Raw genomic sequence first — 20,363 nt, forward strand, 5'->3', positions numbered from 1 at the left:
TGATTAAATGTAATGTTACGGGGTCCAGCCATAGTCCATGACCTTCAAGTCCAAAAAAAGTGCGTCCATCCTTCACAAATTAAATCCAAACGGCTCCAGGAGGATAAACAAAGGTCTTCTGAGGGTAATCCGTGCGGTGTTGTTGTAGAAATATCCATATTTAAAACTTTATTAACGAAAATAAATACCTTCCGGTAGCACCGCCATATCATTTTTTGGCCGAACTATCCCTTTAATGTGATGTGTGGACGTAAAACTTCTAGCTTTAAAAGCAATAATTGACTTATTGTTTGATATCTTTTGTTGTGATGGAAAGAAATGAATGAGGGATTGTTCAAAAAGAAATCTGTCAACAATAGATGAATACAAAGGCCCACAATATTCAAGATGTAATTCCATCCATTTTTTGATAGTCTCGGTCTTGACTGCCTTTGGTCTTTGTCTTGGTCTCAAAACACTAAAAAGTCTTGGTCTTGGTGGTCTCGACTGGGTACCACCACAGTGACAGTTAGGGACCATTATTGACCTTTTTTATAGTAGTAATAATGTAGTTTGACTTATGCATCACAATTTTTTTATCATCATTAACGATTGTTGGGTAAATTCTTACAATACTTATTTAATATGATGAGATTATTGATAACTCTACTAAAAGGCTCGCAAACAGCACATGAGGATTCATTGCAAATACTCGATTCCTTATCTGTGCACAGGCATTTTGTTAAAAGACAGTTTTGCATGTGTAAATAAGGCTCCGCCAGTTTTTTGTTGGTTTTTCTCATTTGACTTTGTCATTGTAGGCATGAGGTCATTCACCAGCACCACCAGTTCAATGGGATACAGGTAAGACCCTCATTTCTGCGTATGCAAATATCTCAGGCTCTAAATCAGTTTATTTTGATGTAAACAAACATACAATATTATTGTGCCCCAACCATGATAATTTACACCAAAAAAGCAATAGCTACTCCAATTCATTTTACTACTGTAAACCCATAACTAGTTTATAGCATCTTCAAAAAATCTTGATTCTTGCTCTTGGGGTTGCCAGGGTGTTGCTTACTGGTACTCCAAAAAAAAAAAAAATCTTATTTTGAAAAGACTTAATTGGACAAAAACAATTGTTAACATGGTTGATTATAGTAATTGAATGACATGTTTCATAATTTAGGCAATTCTAATGTATGATTTGCTTTATTTTCACAAAAAGGAAGCATGTTTGTGCTGAACATACACTGTAAAAAATACAGAAATTACAGTATTACTGGGTATTACTGGCAACTAGCTGCCGGTAACTTACTGTAGATTTTACATTAATGTTATTTACTGGCAACAGTTTGTTCAAAGTTAAATGAACATGAAACATTTTTAAATAATTACAGCACATTTTTTTACATTGTATGTATTATTTTGTAGTATTTTTGTGAAATTTTTATTTAATATATACATAAGATATACTATGTATTAATATGTAATATGTAATATGTACATTAGATAAACAATAATTATGCATAGATACAGTACTGAACTCGTGTGTGACCCTCGACCACAAAACCAGTCATAAGTCGCACGGGTATATGTGTAGCAATAGCCAACAGTACATTGTGTGAGTCAAAATTATTCAGTTTTTTATGCCAAAAATCATTAGGATATTAAGTAAAGATCATCTTCCAGGAAAATATTTATATCAAATATATAAAAATGTATTTATCATTAGTAATATGTGTTGATAAGGACTTCATTTGGACAATTTTAAAGGGAATTTTCTCAATATTTTGATTATTTGCACATATCCTAACACACCATGCATCAATGTATACATCAGCTTATTTATTTAACTTTCAGATAATGAATAAATCCCAATTTTCATAAATTGACCCTTTTGTGGTCCAGGGTCATCCAATGTTTTGCACACAGAAAAAAATTGTCTCGTCTTTCAGAAGCGTAACGTGATTAAGGATTTGTTTTTTGCTTAATTTCAGCATCACAGAGGAGGAACCTGGACCTTTAAGAGGAGACTTTAATAAAAGCAGTACCAAAGTGGGCCGAACTTTCAGCTACCTGAAGAACAAAATGTCCAAGAGAACCAGAGTGAGTCAACATTTGGGTTCACATTACGTCTCTGAACATCAATGGAATCGTTCGAATAAATCTGATTCATTCATACACATGACTGTATGTGAAAAGTTACCCGTCAATCAAATTCATCATCGGAATTTACCATTTTACTCAAGTGAATGAGAAGTGTCAGAGTTTTACTGAACGCGAGAGGAAATCAAACAGGAAACTGTTTCATCTTGTAGTGTTAGATCAGCATTTTCCTCTCTTAAAGGAGCAGTGCAGTCCAAAATCTACTTACTATTTAAAACAAACCAAAAAATGTTTATGATGTACAATAAAGAGAAAACATTTAAGATTTAGGTCTCCAGTCAAATATAAACAAATTATATTTGCCATGCTAACAGCTTTCTACACAAGGTCTGATTTCAATTCTTCTGCTAAAACACAAGATTTTCTTATTATATGTGACCATAAAAGAGTCTGTTTTTTAAATTGAGCTTTATACACTACCGGTCAAAAGTAAACTCACTCGTTCTTTATTAATATATTAATCCACACTCTTAAAATGTATGTGTTAAAACATTTAATGTGTTATCCTTAACTAGATACATATATGCATTGTTATTTAACACATCTTCTGTTGTCTCTTTTATTTATTAGAACACAAAATCAACACGAAATGACACATAATGTTTTAAATAAAATAACACAAAACAACATCATTTCTTAGAGTGCACATTACATAATAATAATAAACTCGTCCAAAATATTTCATAACACAAATGTAAATATAGGAATTATGTTGGTGACTTAAAGCATCCAAAAAAACGATATTTTATCATTTGAAGTGCAGTCAACTTTTGCATAGAAGTTGCAAAAACGTACTTGTGTCATTTTTTTCCTGAAGTTTCACTTGAATTTTAAAGAATATTGTAGGAGTTCCCATTTCATCTGGACCAGTGGCAATGCCAGAAATTTTAAACTGAGTGGACCTACATAAATTTACAATATAGCAATGAATAAACGGATTACATTACCTTTTTTTTGCAGCAAAAAAAGGAAAATAAAATAAAAACAAACCAAGAAATGCTAAGCATATGGAAATAGAAAGAAACAAATTTATAAATAAAGTCTAACTGTAGATAACAGGATTATAAATAGAAATTTAATCAGATAAATAATAACACTGTCTTCTATAAACTAAATATAATTAATTTTTTTAAAGCTGCAGAAGTAATTATCCTTTTGTCCTCTGTTGTTTGAATAACATAAGCCCGAATAAGCATGGATCCATATACTGACACACACATCTGATATCTATCTCACCTGTTTGTGCATAACTATGAGAATATGTACTTTTGCTTGTATGTGTCCTGTCAAGCGCATAGAGATTCTGTGTGTCACGCATCTTTTTACACTCAAATTGTTTAAAATCGCTTGAATGTTAACATTTGCAAGGTTTAGAAATTCATGCAACTGATAAACTTTCTATATAAATATTTATTTATTTCTGAATTATGCTTATTTGAGCGATTATTTTTTTTAAACAATTATTATAATTTATGCATGATTTCCTCAGATTTTCCAGAAAAATATTTTGTGTCTCTTGGCTGGGTGGGCACCCCACTGATCTGGTGTCTTATTTATAAAACTATGTCTAGGATCCTAAATCTACGTACGCACAAAAGCCAAAAATTGCATATGCCAAAAAAAAAATAAAACAAAGCAATGTTCACTTTCTAAATCACATATTTCAATTCATATCATATCATATCTTGCACACTTGCATATCACCTGCAAGTGTGCGTACATGAATTATCCTCAGTTCACACCCCGCAGTCCCATTCTCCCATCAAGTTTGTTTTTTATAGATCACAACCTTTGCATGGGATCTGACCTACGCACGTTTCCAGCCCTGTTTTGTGCGTATGCATGCTTTATAAATGAAACACCTGGACTCTTATTGGCTGCTTTTTCTTCATCAATTTCAAAATAATATTTTCTAATTATTTTTTCTAAATTGATCTGTCTGGCACAGCTTTAATTTTGTCTGCGGAAATAATTTAGACACATTTAGATGAAAAGATTTTTAATATTATCGTTTACATTTCAGTCAAGTGTTTCAAAACTTTTGATCAGCTGCGTACATAATTTGTACATAAATAAGCTTTCCATTGATGTATGGTTTGTTTTGATAGGGCAATATTTGGTCAAGATACAACTATTTGAAAATCTGGAATCTGAATATTAAGAAAAACGTCTTTAAAGTTGTCCAAACGAAGTCCTTAGCAACACATATTACTACACTCTATGAAATGGCTGGGTGATTTTTGACCCATAATGGGTAAATATTGGACAGAACACATGCTGGGTTAAATATTACCCTGTGCTGGGTTAAAATAACCCAATGTTGGATTGTTGTTATGCAACCATAGGGTATAATAACCCAGCAGTTGGGGTAGCCCCTTATGGAACGGCAGAAATTCCACAAGGGGGCGTATTTGTTCCTCAGATGTTGCACAATAAACGTGACATCCGAATATATTCATTATAAATCGTGAATGAAAAGTAAGATTTGAACGAATGTCCGTTAGTGAACTAATTATACACTATTTATATCGTAATTCGTTCAGAAATGTCAAGATTGTGAGATGAACAAATCGCTTTGGATTAAAAGGCTTGGATATTCCATTTCCTTGGACTTTTGGGAATTTATGAACAATTTGTTTTGGACAATTTCACCGAAGCGGATAAAGGAAAGATTTTGAAGGTAAGTAAATATCCTAAATCGGCACCCCCCCCGGTTCAGGTAACTAATAACTAGAATACAGTTTTATGACTGCTAAAAATCATATTATGCTTTGTTTGTGCGCTTAATGGAGTCCCAAAAGTCTAAGCTTTACAACGATGTGCCGCATGACCGTATATTTTGAAGATTTAATGCTTCAAAGTTACGTAATGTAGCCTCACGTGCAAGGGAGGGGGTGTACCGTGTACGGCACAGTGTTCCTTATCAGGTTAAAATAACCCAGCATTGGGTAAATTTTTAACCCAGCACGTGTTCTGTCCAATATTTACCCATTATGGGTAAAAAATAACCCAGCCATTTTTAGAGTGTAATGTTACATACATTTTTGATTTATATATACAAAATATCTTCACTGAACATAATCTTAATATACTTAATATCCTAATGATTTTTGCCATGAAACAATCTATAATTTTGACTCATACAATGTGTTAATGGCTAAATATACCTGTGCGACTTGGGTCACATAAAATAATAAGGTTATGTTAAAAAAGTTATGGCAGCTGAATACACTAAGAAAATATAAAATACCAAAACACTCACATTATATACCTGGCTTTATACTGATTGTTACAGTATTTATATTGATATAATTTTTCCTGAAATGCATAATAGAAATGTTTAACTATTTTGGCCAACACTGTATATAAATATATGCAATATTGACCTATTACATATACTACGCTCCCAACAAGACACTATTGAAAATTATTTAAATAATGATTATATTATACAAAAAAATTTACTATTTAAATCACGTAAACATCCAGATTATAAACTATTAAACAAGCACACTTCATAAGCTAAACACAAAAACAAAAAGACATTTTAAATGAGAAAAAATTAAATGATTCGTAAAATGTTAGTGGAAAATCTCTACCTACATTTACTCTAATAGGAAACTTGTTTAAAATAAGAGGAACTGAATTGTCAAGAAAGTGATTGTTAAGGTTTACAGTAACATCATTTGTTTGCATATGACTTTGATTTTTTATGTTTTACATTGACATTTATACATTTTTACATCTGTCCTATACAATATATCTTCTTATATTTTGGTTCAACTGTATGTTTTAGTCATTACGGAGTTCTGGTGCTAGTTTCACATGTATTTTCACATGTCATGTGCTCAGTAAAAACTATAAAATATCCTAAAATCAGTCCAGTGCCACACAGGACCCATTGAGATTAATACACGTATGTAGATAAATATAGAAATGCAACCAGCTCTTTAAATGTACCAAGTGCGCTTATACAGTACGCCAAAATGTTTACATGCGATCAGACGCTGATCTGAGAGCAGTAACACAAGACAATGAAAAGAGGAAGCAGCCCAGCACCTCCCAAAGTGACTTCATTACTTCCTACTAAACGAGAGGTGATGCTGCTGAACCTCTTGTTACGATCTCGAGGGTCTCGCTGGGACTCTGCCCTCTGCAGTGATGTTATATAGAAAGTTTTGTGAGGTACAGGGTCGCTATCAGAAGATAAAGACTTTAAAGGGAGATGAGGTAGGAGGATCCGGTTTGTAGTTTGTAGTTTGAATTTGTCTTCTTGCTTTATGAAGTGCATACAGTCTGTATATGGTTTAACTCTTTGTTTTGTACATTTATGTTGACATTCCTGTGCAAGATTGTTTTGTATTCATATTAGTAAAATATTAAACTTATGCCGATATTTGTTCCTCGCCCTTTCACTGTATTAACCAAAATTGCTGCGGTTGTTATGCACTTGCTTAACTTGTTGAAACCAAGTGGGAAGCTGAACTTTGCTGCAGGAGAACTTGATAATAATCGGGAAGACGTGACACAGCTTTAAGGTCTTCATTGCACCAATTAAATTTTTCCACCATAAAAACAAGTGTTTTCAGGGGGTCCCTGACAAGGGTCCTCTGGTTCATGATTTAGTGATAAACAACACATAGTACAACCTGTTACAAAAGTGCAACCGGCTGTGTTTGAATTCTTTGCTAGTTAACATCTGTTGTTTCTGGCACAGGAAAAAGACAAGGATAAAAGTCGGGACAAGGAGAAAGAAGCCAAAGATAAGAGGACGGTGAACGGACATCAGTTCAGCACGCCCAACTTGCTGCATCCAGCTTTGTGCCAGCAATGCAACAAATCAATCAACACTAAAGATGCCGTTAACTGCACATGTAAGAATAACCAACCAATCACAACCTGCGATTTTCTAAATTTTATATTATATAGTCGTAGTGTTAATATGTTAAAACTCTGCTCGTTAATGTCACAACAAAATAGACAAACATGTTTTAAACATGTCATGTATTTCAAAAGACAGTAGTGTTGCAAAAAATAGGAAGCAGCTCTGTTAACATCCTTCACTTCCTCACCGAGCAGCAAAAGAGAAACTTGTATTCATTCAAAGAGAAGTTTTTGTTTTATAGATAAAAAATGATTTATGACTGATCTGTATGCTTAAACGTTTGATAATATAGTCTCTCATGAGAAAGTTGCTCAGCTTTTTTACCTATAGCTGTGTGTTTGCTGGAGTTTCCCATTAAAAGGAATTTCTAACCCGAATGCCAACTTTCGTTACCACTGTGACCATGAGTCAAAATTGCAAAACTCCAAACAATGACTTCAGTAAAAAAAGAACATTAAACACTCATTGCGAAATCTTCGCAAAACGAAAACCGGACAACTATTATGCAAACTCCACTTTGGACATAAACGTGTGTCAGTGTGTGAACGCATCCACCATACAATAAAAAAACACCCTCCCCTTATTTTTTATCCCCATTAAACCAAAGCAGTCTCATTAGACATGCCGTTTTGATTCTCTTATCAATGTGATGTCACACTGATAAAGCCCCGCCCACAGCCACTGACCGACAGTTCTGCATTAACATAGTTTCCGCCCTCAGCGAGTTGCACGCTGTCTGCAATATCTCATTAGTGAGATACTATTGTCTCAGTATTAATGTGACATCACACAAACAAAGCCACACTGACTAACTGGTTAATTTTACCCACAAGCTTTTCTAAATGTGTTTGTTAGCACGTTGTAGTGCTAATACCACTAAAGATAAGTATCTCATGCTGTATTCACAGGAATCAGATTTGTTTGAACTGAAAACGTTTACTTTTTGTTTGTAAGGTAGTGAGGAGCTGTAGCTCATTTGCATTTAAAGGTACACGCACGAAAAAAGCGCATTTTTGCTCCCACCCAAATAGGAATGTACTGCAAAAAATTACTTTCTTACTTAGTATTTTTGTCTTGTTTTCAGTTAAAATATCAAAAAATTCTTAAATTAAGATGTATTTTCTTGATGAGCAAAATGAAAATAAGTCAATCTAAAACAATTTATGTGAAATTGTGATTAAAACAAGCAAAAATATCTGCAAATGGGGTGAGAATCTTTTTTCTTTAAGTAAATAATTAAGAAAAAAGTAAACTTATTTCAAGATTTTTTTTCTCACCCCATTGGCAGATATTTTTGCTTGTTTTAAGCACAAATTTAAATTGTATATTGGTTGTCTATAAACTAGACTTATTTTCTTAGGGCATTTTGCTCATCAAGAAAATACATATTGATTTAAGAATTTTTTGATATTTCTATTGCAAATGAACGACGAAAAATTACTTAAGTATATATAAATAAATAAATGAATAAATACATAAATGCACAAATAAATAAATGTAGAAATACATAAATAAATAAATGAATACATTTATAAATGCAGGAATAAATAAGTAATTAATTAAATGCATAAATAAATGTAGAAATACATAAATGAATAAATGCATAAATAAATAAATGTAGAAATACATAAATAAATATATACATAAATGCAGACATAAACAAATAAATATATTGTATCTACGTCTATTTATGTACTTCTACATTTATTTATGCATTTAATTAATTTCTTATTTATTCCTGCATTTATTTATTTATTTATTTATTTATTTATGTATTTCTACATTTATTTATTTATGCATTTATTTATTTATTTATATACAGTTAAGTCATTTTTTGTCCTCCATATAATATGTCCCCTTTAAAGTATTAATCTGTTTATGAATGTAGCATGTCTTTGATCTTTAAATGTTCTTTAAACCTGTTTCTTTTTTTTGTTGCAGATTGCAATGTGAGAGTTCACAAGAGCTGTCGAGAAAATCTCCCCAGTTGTTCAAAAGGCAAAATAAAGGTTTGATTTCTTTCACTTTCAAACAGATCGACAGGATAATTCCATTGTGTTCTGTTTAAAACTTCTTCCTCATTTTCGGTTTCAAAAACAACAGTTTGCAATACCAGAATCAACCACTATGCCTGCTGTCACCCTACGAACAAAATGTGAGTTTGATTTACACAAAAAAATGTATTGTCAACTTATTAATTTCTAGTCATCTCAACCTTAACATGCATGTATGCACGTAGCGTCCACGATGCGGGAACGGCCCTGGTCTGCCGTCTTATCTCCTGATGAGCACTGTTTATTTCCACCATCCAGAAGACCCACCAGTATTATACCCTTCCACAGCACCAATCTGTCCAAGAGCATGTCCATTAACAATATACCCATGTAAGTACATAAAGCATACTACAGTATTTAGTACATTTATGCATTCGGCAGACATTTTTATCCAAAGCTTTGTATTTTGCATGTCTACAAAAATGCATTGCATTGTGGGACACAGTATTTATCTCAGTGTGCTTAGTTGATATTCTGGTTAAGTTATGTTGATGTTTCACACTCTATACTGTATATACTGCTTTTTCAGTACATGCACTTTAATAAAGGATCAAAAAACTAAAGATCGGATGCTCAGGTGAGCTCACAGCTTTGTCTTTTCTAATCTGCAGGTTTGATGATGTGCCTCTGAGAGGTTTGAGGTATCTGTCTCAATCCACAGACTCCCTACACAAACACAATAAAGTGACCGAATCCACAGAGTCTCTAGATGAGGGTAAGCAGCTCAGTTTTCCCCAAAGCAAGTTTCTGTAGTTTTCTCCAAAATCTCATCGGTTGGGAAACAGGTGTGAACTTTAAAGCGCTTATTACTTGAGAAAGATAATGTGCTAAAGTCAAGCTTCATATAATGCCATGCTATTTAAAATTACTTCATGTTTCTGTCTCATGCGCTACCACTGAGCCTCATCTCTGTCATTTGAGTCGTTTTGCTCATGCAGGAGATTTGGGTTTCAGTCAATTCCCCCCATCTCCGCTACTATTAAGTGCCTAAAAAATGATAATTGATAAATTTATCATAAAATAATCCGACATTGGGCGTCATTGTATGTACATTTATAGGGCTCTGTTTTTTTCTTTGTAGAGAATATTAATAAACATTGTGTATGTCTGTACAGGAACTGAGATCATTGACAGCCAGCTGATGGGAGAGTTTGAAGCAGATGCTAAAGAGTTCGAAGCCGACTCCTGGAGCGTTACTGTAGATCAAAACTGTTTGAAGCAACTCAAGAAGGACGTCATTAAAAGACAAGATGTCATCTATGGTAGGACCATCCAATGCATTCTCATTTTTTATGCTCAAAAGTGCTAAAATCCTAAAAATTACAATTCTAGAGATAGCAGAAGAAAATGTACAATTGTAAATACGGTAGCGTACAAGTTTTGAGATTATAAATGAATGCCACCAGTCACATCTAATGCTGGAGTCCATATGACATGAGTCTTGCTGGAATTACCCCAGGCTGGGTGGTTTAAGTGGTTTTGAAGTGAAACTATTCGATGAGAGCATTCGGTTAATACCATTATCAAAATCGTTATCAAAATTTTTGTCTAAGGTGGCGGTTTAGCGGCTTTTGCATCGGAGTTCCTCATATTTTCATTGTAAATTAGTGCTGCAACTAACGATTATTTTTGTAAGCGATTAATTGGGTTCGATTAATCGGATAAAACCATAAATATTTACTCAGTTCGATTTTTCACTCTATTACAGCTGAGCATGGCTAAATAAGGGATTAAGTGGATTTAAAGTGAAAGTATTCAATGAAACCATTCGGTAAATACCATTATCAAAATCGTTATCTAAATTTTTGTCTGAGGTGGCGTTTAGCGGCTTTTGCGTCTGAGTTCCTAATATTTTCATTGTATATTAGGGCTGCAACTAACGATTATTTTTGTAATCGATTAATCGTGATTATTTTTTCGATTAATCTGATAAAAACATAAATATTTACTCCGATTTTTCACTTTATTATAGTTAAACAAGGGATTAAGTGGATTTGAAGTGAAAGTATTCGATGAGAGCATTCGGTTAATACAAGAGGCGGACACTACTTAAGTATTTTTACTTTCTACATAAAAGTACATTTTCATGTATTTGTATTTTATCAGTGTTTTTCTTTGGAAAACATACATTCCATAGCATATTATCATAATTTTTACTCCACTGCCTTTCATAATTTCAAGTTTCTGGTTTATATTAAATATTTAAGTACATTAAAAATCTAGTTTTTTTTACTTTTACTCAAGAAAAAGTAAAAGTACACAATTTTTATGTAATTAGGTATTAAATCAATTTTAATATGCAATATAAAAGGAATAAACAGTATGATTCTATGCTTTAGAATGTAGTGAACTTTTTTTAGTAAAGTAATTTTTTTCCCAAGACAAACACTCTGATAAAGCACAGATGTTTGGAAATTGTACTTAAAATACTCAAGTAGTGTCCGCCTCTGGTTAATACCATTAACCAAAATCGTTATCAAAATTTTTGTCTAAGGTGGCGGTTTAGCGGCTTTTGCATCTGAGTTCTTCATATTTTCATTGTAAATTAGTGCTGTAACTGATGATTATTTTCGTAAGTGATTAATCGGGTTCGATTAATCGGATAAAACCATAAATATTTACTCAGTTCGATTTTTCACTCTATTACAGCTGAGCATGGCTAAATAAGGGATTAAGTGGATTTAAAGTGAAAGTATTCAATGAAACCATTCGGTTAATACCATTAACAAAAATCTTTATCTAAATTTTTTTCTGAGGTGGCGTTTAGCGGCTTTTGCGTCTGAGTTCCTCATATTTTCTTGTATATTAGGGCTGCAACTAACGATTATTTTCGTAATCGATTAATCAGGTGATAATTTTTCAGTTAATTGGATTAAAACATAAATATTTACTCAGTTAGATTTTTCACTTTATTATAGCTGAACAAGGCACTAAATTAGGGTATTTAGGTGTAGAAGTGTACTTTTAAAAGTGTTAAAGTCACAAACTACTACAGTGTTTCACAAATATAATCTTTTTAATATTTTAAGCCTTAATAAAAAGTTTGGGCAGCTTTTAAATAGTTAAACATCTTTAAATGTCAAAATATAAATAAGCAAAATGAATTGAGTCTTCAGGAAAGTTAGCCACAGATTAATAAAGTGATTTTAATCTCCACTTTAGACCTTGATGAGTATTAACATTATTTATTATTAACAAAAAATAAATAAACCATTGTGATATGAAAGTGATATACATGTGTTGTTACAGTAATAAAAACCTTGATTTCCCCCTTACTTTAAAACAGATGCTAAGTTTGTGGTTCATTACTATTTTTATGAAAACCCAATTACAGTTACACAAATGCAAACTCACATGAATGAAAGGAAATGAAACCTTTATTAACCAGCGTTCGTTGCATGGTGTTTGCCATTGTCCTGTCAGGGTTGCCAGATCCATGTAACAAAACTAGCCCAATTGACATATTTAATTAAATTAATTAAAATTAATGCAAAATCATCCCAATGACCAAAAAATGAACTAAATCCTTCCAACATCAACCTGCAGAAGTAGTTTAGCCCAATACAGAACTATGAAAGGCAGAGGACCTGGCAACACTGCCTTGCTTTTAACCAAGCTGGTCACATTATCGATTTGTTTGATAAGTTGTTGAAGCCCTATTGTATATGTTTCATCCTTTCTCCATCCAGAGCTAATCCAGACAGAGATGCATCACCTGAGGACGTTGCGTATCATGTCTGACGTCTACAGTAAAGGTCTGCAGTCGGACCTGCAGCTGGAGATGCAGACGGCGGAGAAGATGTTCCCCATGTTGGATGAACTTTTGGACCTGCACACTTTCTTCCTCAGCGCACTGCTGGAGAGAAAGAGGGAGTCCAGACTGGAGGACTCGGATCGAGGGGTTGTGATCAACCGGATAGGAGACGTGCTGGTTAGCCAGGTGAGGACAGCGTCTAGTGTGTATAGTGTGTAGCATGGGCCCAAAATGTGTTTTGTGAAATAACATCTTCATGATGTTTTTCAGTTCTCAGAGTATAATGGGGAAAACATGAGGAAAGTCTACGGCAAATTTTGCAGTCGACACAATGAAGCGGTGAACTTCTACAAAGAGCTTCACGCTAGAGACAAGCGCTTCCAGGCCTTCATCAGGGTAAATGAGTATTTCAGTATTTGGAGGCCTTTCTCATATGTGAAAACATCTGACGGTTCTCAATGTGGTCCCGTTTCTAGAAGAAAATGAGCAGTAGCGTGGTCCGGCGTATGGGCATCCCCGAATGCATATTACTGGTCACTCAACGAATAACAAAGTACCCGGTGTTGTTACAGAGAATACTGCAGCACACGAGAGGTGAGATATCTGATACTTGAGGAAATACTCTCGAATGCTTTGAATTGTGGTTTCATATAAACGTGTGTGCATGCAGAGAGTGATGAAGAATTTGAGGACTTGACGCAGGCGTTAAAGCTGGTGAAAGACATCATAACTTCAGTGGACAGTAAAGTGAATGAACACGAGAAGAAGAGAAGATTAAAGGAGGTCTACGGACGAACGGACAGCAAGTCCATCACGCGAATGAGGAGTGGTCAGATGTTCGCTCGAGAAGATCTGCTGCGCAGTGGAAAGCTTCTTCATGAAGGTCCTCTACAGTTGAAGAACGCTGCTGGCCGCTTGAAGGGTAAACGTTTTGAATGGTTATTCTTACCACACTGCAAAAAATTATTTTCAAGAAAAAAAAATTCTTAGTAATTTTTTGGTTTCAATAAAAATATCCAAAAATTCTTAAATTAAGATGCCTTTTCTTGATGAGCAAAACGACCGTAGAAAAAAGTCTCGTTTTTAGACCAAAATGTCAAATTTAAGTGATTTTGTGCAAAAAACAAGCAAAAAAATCTGCCAGTGGGGTAAGCAAAAAAATCTTGAACATTTTTCTTAAACACTTAATTCAAGAAAAATTCAAGAAAATGTGCTTACCCCATTGGCAGATTTTTTTGCTTGTTTTATTTGATATTTTTTGTCTAAAAACTAGACTTAATTTCTTGGGTCGTTTTGCTCATAAAGAAAAAAGCAACTTAATTAAAAAAAATTAGATATTTTTACTGAAAACAAGACAAAAATACTAAGAATTTTATTTCTTGAAAATCATTTTTTTGCAGTGCAATGTATTCAAGTAGTATTCAAAATTAACTCATTCCCCGCCAGGCATTTTTTGAAAAGTTGCCCGATTTCATATTTTTGTGATTTTCACAAAAGTTTCACAAAATGCATTCCATTAATATTTTCTTCTAAAAAAATTATATACATACAAATGTAGCAAATTTAATAACATACCCTTTGCTTTCAAACAAAGAATAAACAAACACACAAACAAATCGGGGGAAAATCATTTCATCCTATTTATTTTTTTTCTCTGCTTATAAACTCTTAAATATGGGTATTTTTCTTTACAAAAATGCAATTATTTCAGCTTTTTGCTAAAAAAATATTTTTAAAGGAATTATATTTTTAAAGGAATTTTGGTAGTGATCAGATTCTGAATGATTATTAAAACATACACAGAATTTAAAATTAGTACGTAACGTTTTGGCTTCAGTTTTTTTTTATTGGGTCCATCTTGTGAATAATTGCGGTATTGCAGATTAACATAAAAACTCATCAGGAAACGTTTTTTTTATGCAAATGTTTTCTATTAACTCTTTCACCGCCAGCGTTTTAAAAAAAAGTTGCCAGCCAGCGCCAGCGTTTTTCATGATTTTCACAAAAGTTGTCTTTCAGAAAATGTTCTTCTTCAAATATATAAATGTACAATATACCAAATGAAAGAACAGACCCTCTGCTTTCAAAAAAAAAAAAAAAAAAACGTTTCATCCTATCTTCAGTGGTTCTTTTGTAATCAGCTTTTGAATATGGGTAGGTTTCTGCAAAAACACCACATTTTGAGCAACAAGCAGAGATAATTCCATTTTTGTGACAGACTTTTCATAGAGATCCCATTCAGAGCGATCTTTAAAACAGACACGGACATGCAGCAGCTTGCCATAGGGCAATACTTCCGGGTTTAAAAAGTTGCGGAAGGGCGCCTAGTGGATAATAGCGGTATTGCGGAAAGACGGAAAAACTCGTCATTGGCGGGGAAGCGTTTTCTCTTGATTGACGAGATATCTCGCCAATGGCGGGGAAAGAGTTAAAAGACGAGATAACTTGTCAATGGCGGGGAAAGAGTTAAAGGCCACCTATTATGCCAATTTTTACAAGGTGTAATATAAATCTCAGGTGTGCCCCGAACGTTTTTGTGAAGTTTCAGCTCAATCCCACAGGTCATTTATTATAGCATGTCCATAATACTAATGTTTGGGTGGGAGCAAAAACTTGCTGTTTTCGTGTCTGTACCTTTAAATGCAAATGAGCTACAGCTCCTCACTCCCTTACCAACAGATAGTGAATGCAGGGGCGGGGCTTTATCAGTGTGACATCACATTTACAAAAGAATAAAAATGTCTAATGAGACTTCTTTGGTTTAAAAGCAACATACATTTATGTCCAAACACCTTGTAAAAATGGATTTTGCATAATAGGTGTCCTTTAAAGATAATGGTGCAATATTTAAAAAATGTATGTATATTGTAACTGCAGCCTCGTCTTTATTTTGACCTCTAGATGTCCACGCACTTCTCCTGTCTGACGTCTTTGTGTTCCTTCAGGATAAAGATCAGAAATATGTCTTTGCTTCTCTGGTGGGTGACAGGAGATTATTCTTTCCTCTTTACGTTGGTGTCGACATAAAATAAAAACGAAACCCTTCTTAATGTATATCATTTATTTGTTCAACAAAATGAAGACATATCATGGTGTCTCTCTCTCTCTCTCTCTCTCTCTCTCTCTCTCTCTCTCTCTCTCTCTCTCTCCCTCATTTACTCCTCCTCCTCATTCTGTCACCAGGACCAGCGAGCCACCGTAATCTCCCTGCAGAAGCTGATCGTGCGAGAGGTTGCTCACGAGGAACGAGGTCTCTTCCTCATCACCGCCGGCATCGAGCAGCCCGAGATGGTGGAGGTGCGCACCAGCTCCCGTGAGGAGCGCAACACCTGGATGCAGCTTATACAGGATGCCATGCACTCCATGTGAGTCCAAACCTTATCATCATGCACACTTTGATAGTGCTCTTATTGGAGGTCTAAAAAATATAGCTAAAAACTATTTATTATAAATGAATACTTAGTAAAAACCAGGGCTGTCAAAAGATTAATCGCGATTAATCGCATACAAAATAAAAATGTGTTTTTGCATATTATATTTGTGTGTACCATGTGTGTACCATAAATGTATACATTTATGTGTGTATTTATAGATGCAAAATAATTACACACAATAGACACACAAATATATTATGCAAACACAAACTTGTATTTTGTATGCGATTAATCGCGATTAATCTTTTGACAGCCCTAGTAAAAATGGATATTTATATCATATTTAAATAAACTGTTTGTACATTAAGCATATCAAAATGTGTATATGTAATGTTTGGTTAGGGCTGGTGTGTATTTACAATATATATATATATATGATGTGCATTGAGGATTAAAGAGGTTCTTGTGGTTTTGCAGAGAGAAGGACGATGATGAGGGCATCCCGAGCGAAACGGAGGAAGACAAGAAACTGCTTGAAAGCAAAACCAAAGAAATGAGAGGTAAACAAAATACCCAGATTCATTTTATATGGAGAGCAGGTTTGGGTCAAAATTATTCAAGCAATATTATGTATTTGTTTTGACCATTGTGAAATATGATTTTCTTCATAATTAGACTATTAGCTCCCCAAATCTCATTACTGTAATGTGTAACAAGGTTACGTGCATTATAACTTTATTTACAAACTCAGTAATCTTGTTTTGTTGCTTTATAGTAAAAAGTAATGTACTTGTCACATTGCCGCAAATCATAACGTTCCTAAAAACAAAGACTTGATTAGTTTATTCATTTATTTCAATTCTTGAATGAAAGTACAGTAATGTTTTTTTTAGACATGCTGCAGAGGAAAGATGATCAGATCGTCTCTCTCCTAATGGAGAAAATAAAGTTGTTTCGTGAGATGTGCGGTTCGCCGGATGACCCCGTCAAAATGCTCTTCAGGGCCAACAATGAGGACGTCCCTAAAGGCGAGCCAATCATGATGGATGCTCTGAAAGAGGGTAAGAAACACCACCATCGCCTGTCAATCAGACTGTTGTTTAGTAGTTATTTATATCTTGTGGAGGCTGTGGCTCATTTCCCACCCTAATGTTCTTCTTTAGTAACTCACTTTATGTAATGCGGTTAGTGACGTATGCGCTGGTGTGTTTATGTGGCAGTGGAGATGTTGCAGGCGCTGGTCAACAGCAGTTTGGGAGGAGCGGTGGGTCATCAGGTGGCCGGCGCTCAGGGGAACATCAGTCTGCCACGCAGAGCCGAGACCTTCGGAGGATTTGACAGCCACCAGATGAACGTGTGCAAACGTGAGATGTTTACAATTCTCACATCTACATCAACACTTGACTTTACAATAAGGGATTATTCCTTAGCTTTAGAAAATAGATTAGATAACAAACTAAAATTGAGCAATAAAGTTTTTATCATTTAACAATTACAACTTTTGATTTTAAAAAGTTGTATTCCTAAATGCTGAAATTAAAGGTGCACTGTGTAGATTTTAGTGACATCTAGTGGTCAGATTATGAATTGCAACAACAGGTCCACTCACCCCTCACTTTCGAAACACATAAAGAAGCTACGGTAGCTGTCACAGGACAAACATGTTCAACAAGACATTCGTGTGATGAAACGCTCTCCGTAAAGCAGTTTGTCCATTTAGGGCTACTGTAGAAACATGATGTTGCCTTCCATGTAAGGGGACCAATGGTGTATGTAGATAAAAAAAATGTATTCTAAGGTGGTGTGCACACCAAAGCTTTTAAACACGTCTGAAAACGCCAGGCGGACGTCGACTGCCAGCTTTTTTCAGCCGACTGCCAGCTTTCTTCAGCTGAGCACTTTGGTTGCTGTGATACTTCTGCTTTGTTTATCAGTCGTTGTTCTTGTGTGCCGGTTGTATGTAGTGATATTTGTCCCGCTCCTCCTTCACTGTGATTGGACGGCCATGGGAGAACTGAGCTTTTCACTCAAAGTTAAATATTTTTCAACTCTTGGCGCTCAGCACTGAGTGTGTAAAAACCGCAGAGCCCCGGCTTTCAGTGCGGAAAAGATCGCCATCTGCTGGCTTTTTTGAAAAATGCTGCGCTTCCATTGGAAACAATAAAAAAATTTGCTGCCCGCCGTGTGTAAAAGCTTTGTTGTGCACGCTCCCTGAACGTAATAAAAAAAAAACAGTTCATTATGTAAGGTCTTTCAGTCGCTCCAGAAAAACGTGATTATGCGATTGCATGATTGAAATCATAATCAGCCAAAGTCCGCATATTTATGCTGGGGATGCATTTTTTCAAATACGCCGCACTTTCGCAACATAAATTGCAGATTTCTGTGCGCAAAATATGCGGGGCTTGCATGATTTCATAATCCCCGCATTTTCGTAGCAAAAATCACAGATATCTTAGCAAAAAAGGTAAAATTTTTTGCATTTACCTCACACAAGCGCAGCGATGTCCGCTGTTGTCATGGTAAGGTTATAAAGTGACGTGATTATGTAACGTGAACATACGTTTTCATAATTTCATAATGTTTTTGCAAGTTCCTGTAATTTTTGCAAGTCTCCACAATTTCATTGCATAAAATTGCATAAATGTCCCGCATATTCCATTGCATTTTTTTTTAGAAAAAAACTATTGTTCATTTGACTAATGTTAACAAATATAACCTTATTTTAAAGTGTTAACGTGTTTATGGTTGTGTGTCTGTAGATGGTGAAAAAGAAGAGAGTGAAGATCTGAGGAGAACAGAATCTGACAGTGTTTTGAAGAAGGTACTGTAGCTTTAACACTGCCGATGATGTTTATAGCCTTTCAGTAACACCTCATACTAACAAGGAAACAGATTTCTGACACGAGTTCATTATTATGCAGTGCGAAGCAACAAAGTCACAGACACTTTAAACATAATTAATGTTCAGCTGTATGGAGCAGAATCCAGCTGTTTTCCTGTAGGCTTCCATGAGAAGTAGATTTCTGTCATTGGATTTTGTTTGTTTTACCAGCAGCTAGGGTACAAGTTAAATTATTATATGTTATACTCAACCGCACCCTACAGAACACATTTACATTTATGCATGTGGCAGATGATTTCATCCAAAGTGTATTCAAGTTATACATTTCACCTTTACATTGATAGTGTAATGATATAACACTTAAGCTACAGGAACACGCTGGAATGAAATGGACTAGAATAGGATATACTAGACCACACTAGACTGAGGTGGACTAGACTAAAATAGACTAGACTAGACTAAAATATAGTCTATACTTGACTGACATAGACTAGACTGAAATGGACTAGGCTAGGCTAGACTAGACTAAAATAGAAAAGAATAGACTGAAATAGTCTAGTATAGTCTGACATGGACTAGACTAGACTGACATGGACTAGATGACAATAGAATAGAATAGACTGAAATGGACTAGTATAGTCTGACATGGACTAGACTAGACTGACATGGACTAGATGACAATAGAATAGAATAGACTGAAATGGACTATACTAGTCTAGACTATACTAGACTGACATGGACTAGACTAGACTAGAATATTCTCAAATGGACTAGACGAGACTGAAATAGACTAGACTAGAGTATAATAGAATAGAATATTTACTAGACTAGCCTAGACGGAAATAGACTAGAATGATTTAAAATAGACTAGACTAGACTAGACTGAAATGGACTAGACTTGACTAGAATATACTCAAATGGACTAGACTAGACTGAAATAGACTAGACTAGACTAGAGTATAATAGAATAGATTACTTACTAGACTAGACTATACAGAAATGGACTAGACTGGTCTAAAATGGACTAGACTAGACTAGACTGAAATGGACTAGACTAGACTAGACTGAAATGGACTATACTAGTCTAGACTTTACTGGACTAGATTGAAATAGACTATACTAGACTGACATGGACTAGACTTGACTAAACTGAAATGGATTAGACTAGACTAGAATATTCTCAAATGGACTAGACTAGACTGAAATAGGCTAGACTAGAGTATAATAGAATATAATAGTTACTAGACTAGCCTAGACGGAAATGGACTAGACTGATCTAAAATAGACTAGACTAGACTAG

General features: G+C 34.6%; 1 protein-coding gene across 4 annotated transcripts in view; it reads left to right on the forward strand.

The window, feature by feature from the left end:
• Window positions 1-20,363, forward strand: part of LOC135783478 (uncharacterized) — a 111,938-nt gene that overhangs the window by 83,943 nt on the left and 7,632 nt on the right. For all 4 annotated transcript variants that reach the window (XM_065294214.2, XM_073811871.1, XM_073811872.1 and 1 more), the window contains 18 exons: window positions 801-843; window positions 1,983-2,091; window positions 6,869-7,025; window positions 8,978-9,045; window positions 9,140-9,191; window positions 9,276-9,420; window positions 9,702-9,805; window positions 10,206-10,352; window positions 12,780-13,030; window positions 13,115-13,240; window positions 13,321-13,438; window positions 13,515-13,766; window positions 15,746-15,822; window positions 16,028-16,209; window positions 16,696-16,778; window positions 17,112-17,279; window positions 17,439-17,582; window positions 18,981-19,042. In XM_065294214.2, the coding sequence (XP_065150286.1) occupies window positions 801-843; window positions 1,983-2,091; window positions 6,869-7,025; window positions 8,978-9,045; window positions 9,140-9,191; window positions 9,276-9,420; window positions 9,702-9,805; window positions 10,206-10,352; window positions 12,780-13,030; window positions 13,115-13,240; window positions 13,321-13,438; window positions 13,515-13,766; window positions 15,746-15,822; window positions 16,028-16,209; window positions 16,696-16,778; window positions 17,112-17,279; window positions 17,439-17,582; window positions 18,981-19,042 (2,288 nt within the window). The remainder of the gene's footprint in view (window positions 1-800; window positions 844-1,982; window positions 2,092-6,868; window positions 7,026-8,977; window positions 9,046-9,139; window positions 9,192-9,275; window positions 9,421-9,701; window positions 9,806-10,205; window positions 10,353-12,779; window positions 13,031-13,114; window positions 13,241-13,320; window positions 13,439-13,514; window positions 13,767-15,745; window positions 15,823-16,027; window positions 16,210-16,695; window positions 16,779-17,111; window positions 17,280-17,438; window positions 17,583-18,980; window positions 19,043-20,363) is intronic.

Source organism: Paramisgurnus dabryanus, chromosome 2 (assembly GCF_030506205.2).
Source record: "Paramisgurnus dabryanus chromosome 2, PD_genome_1.1, whole genome shotgun sequence".
NCBI classification, from domain to species: Eukaryota; Metazoa; Chordata; class Actinopteri; order Cypriniformes; family Cobitidae; genus Paramisgurnus; species Paramisgurnus dabryanus.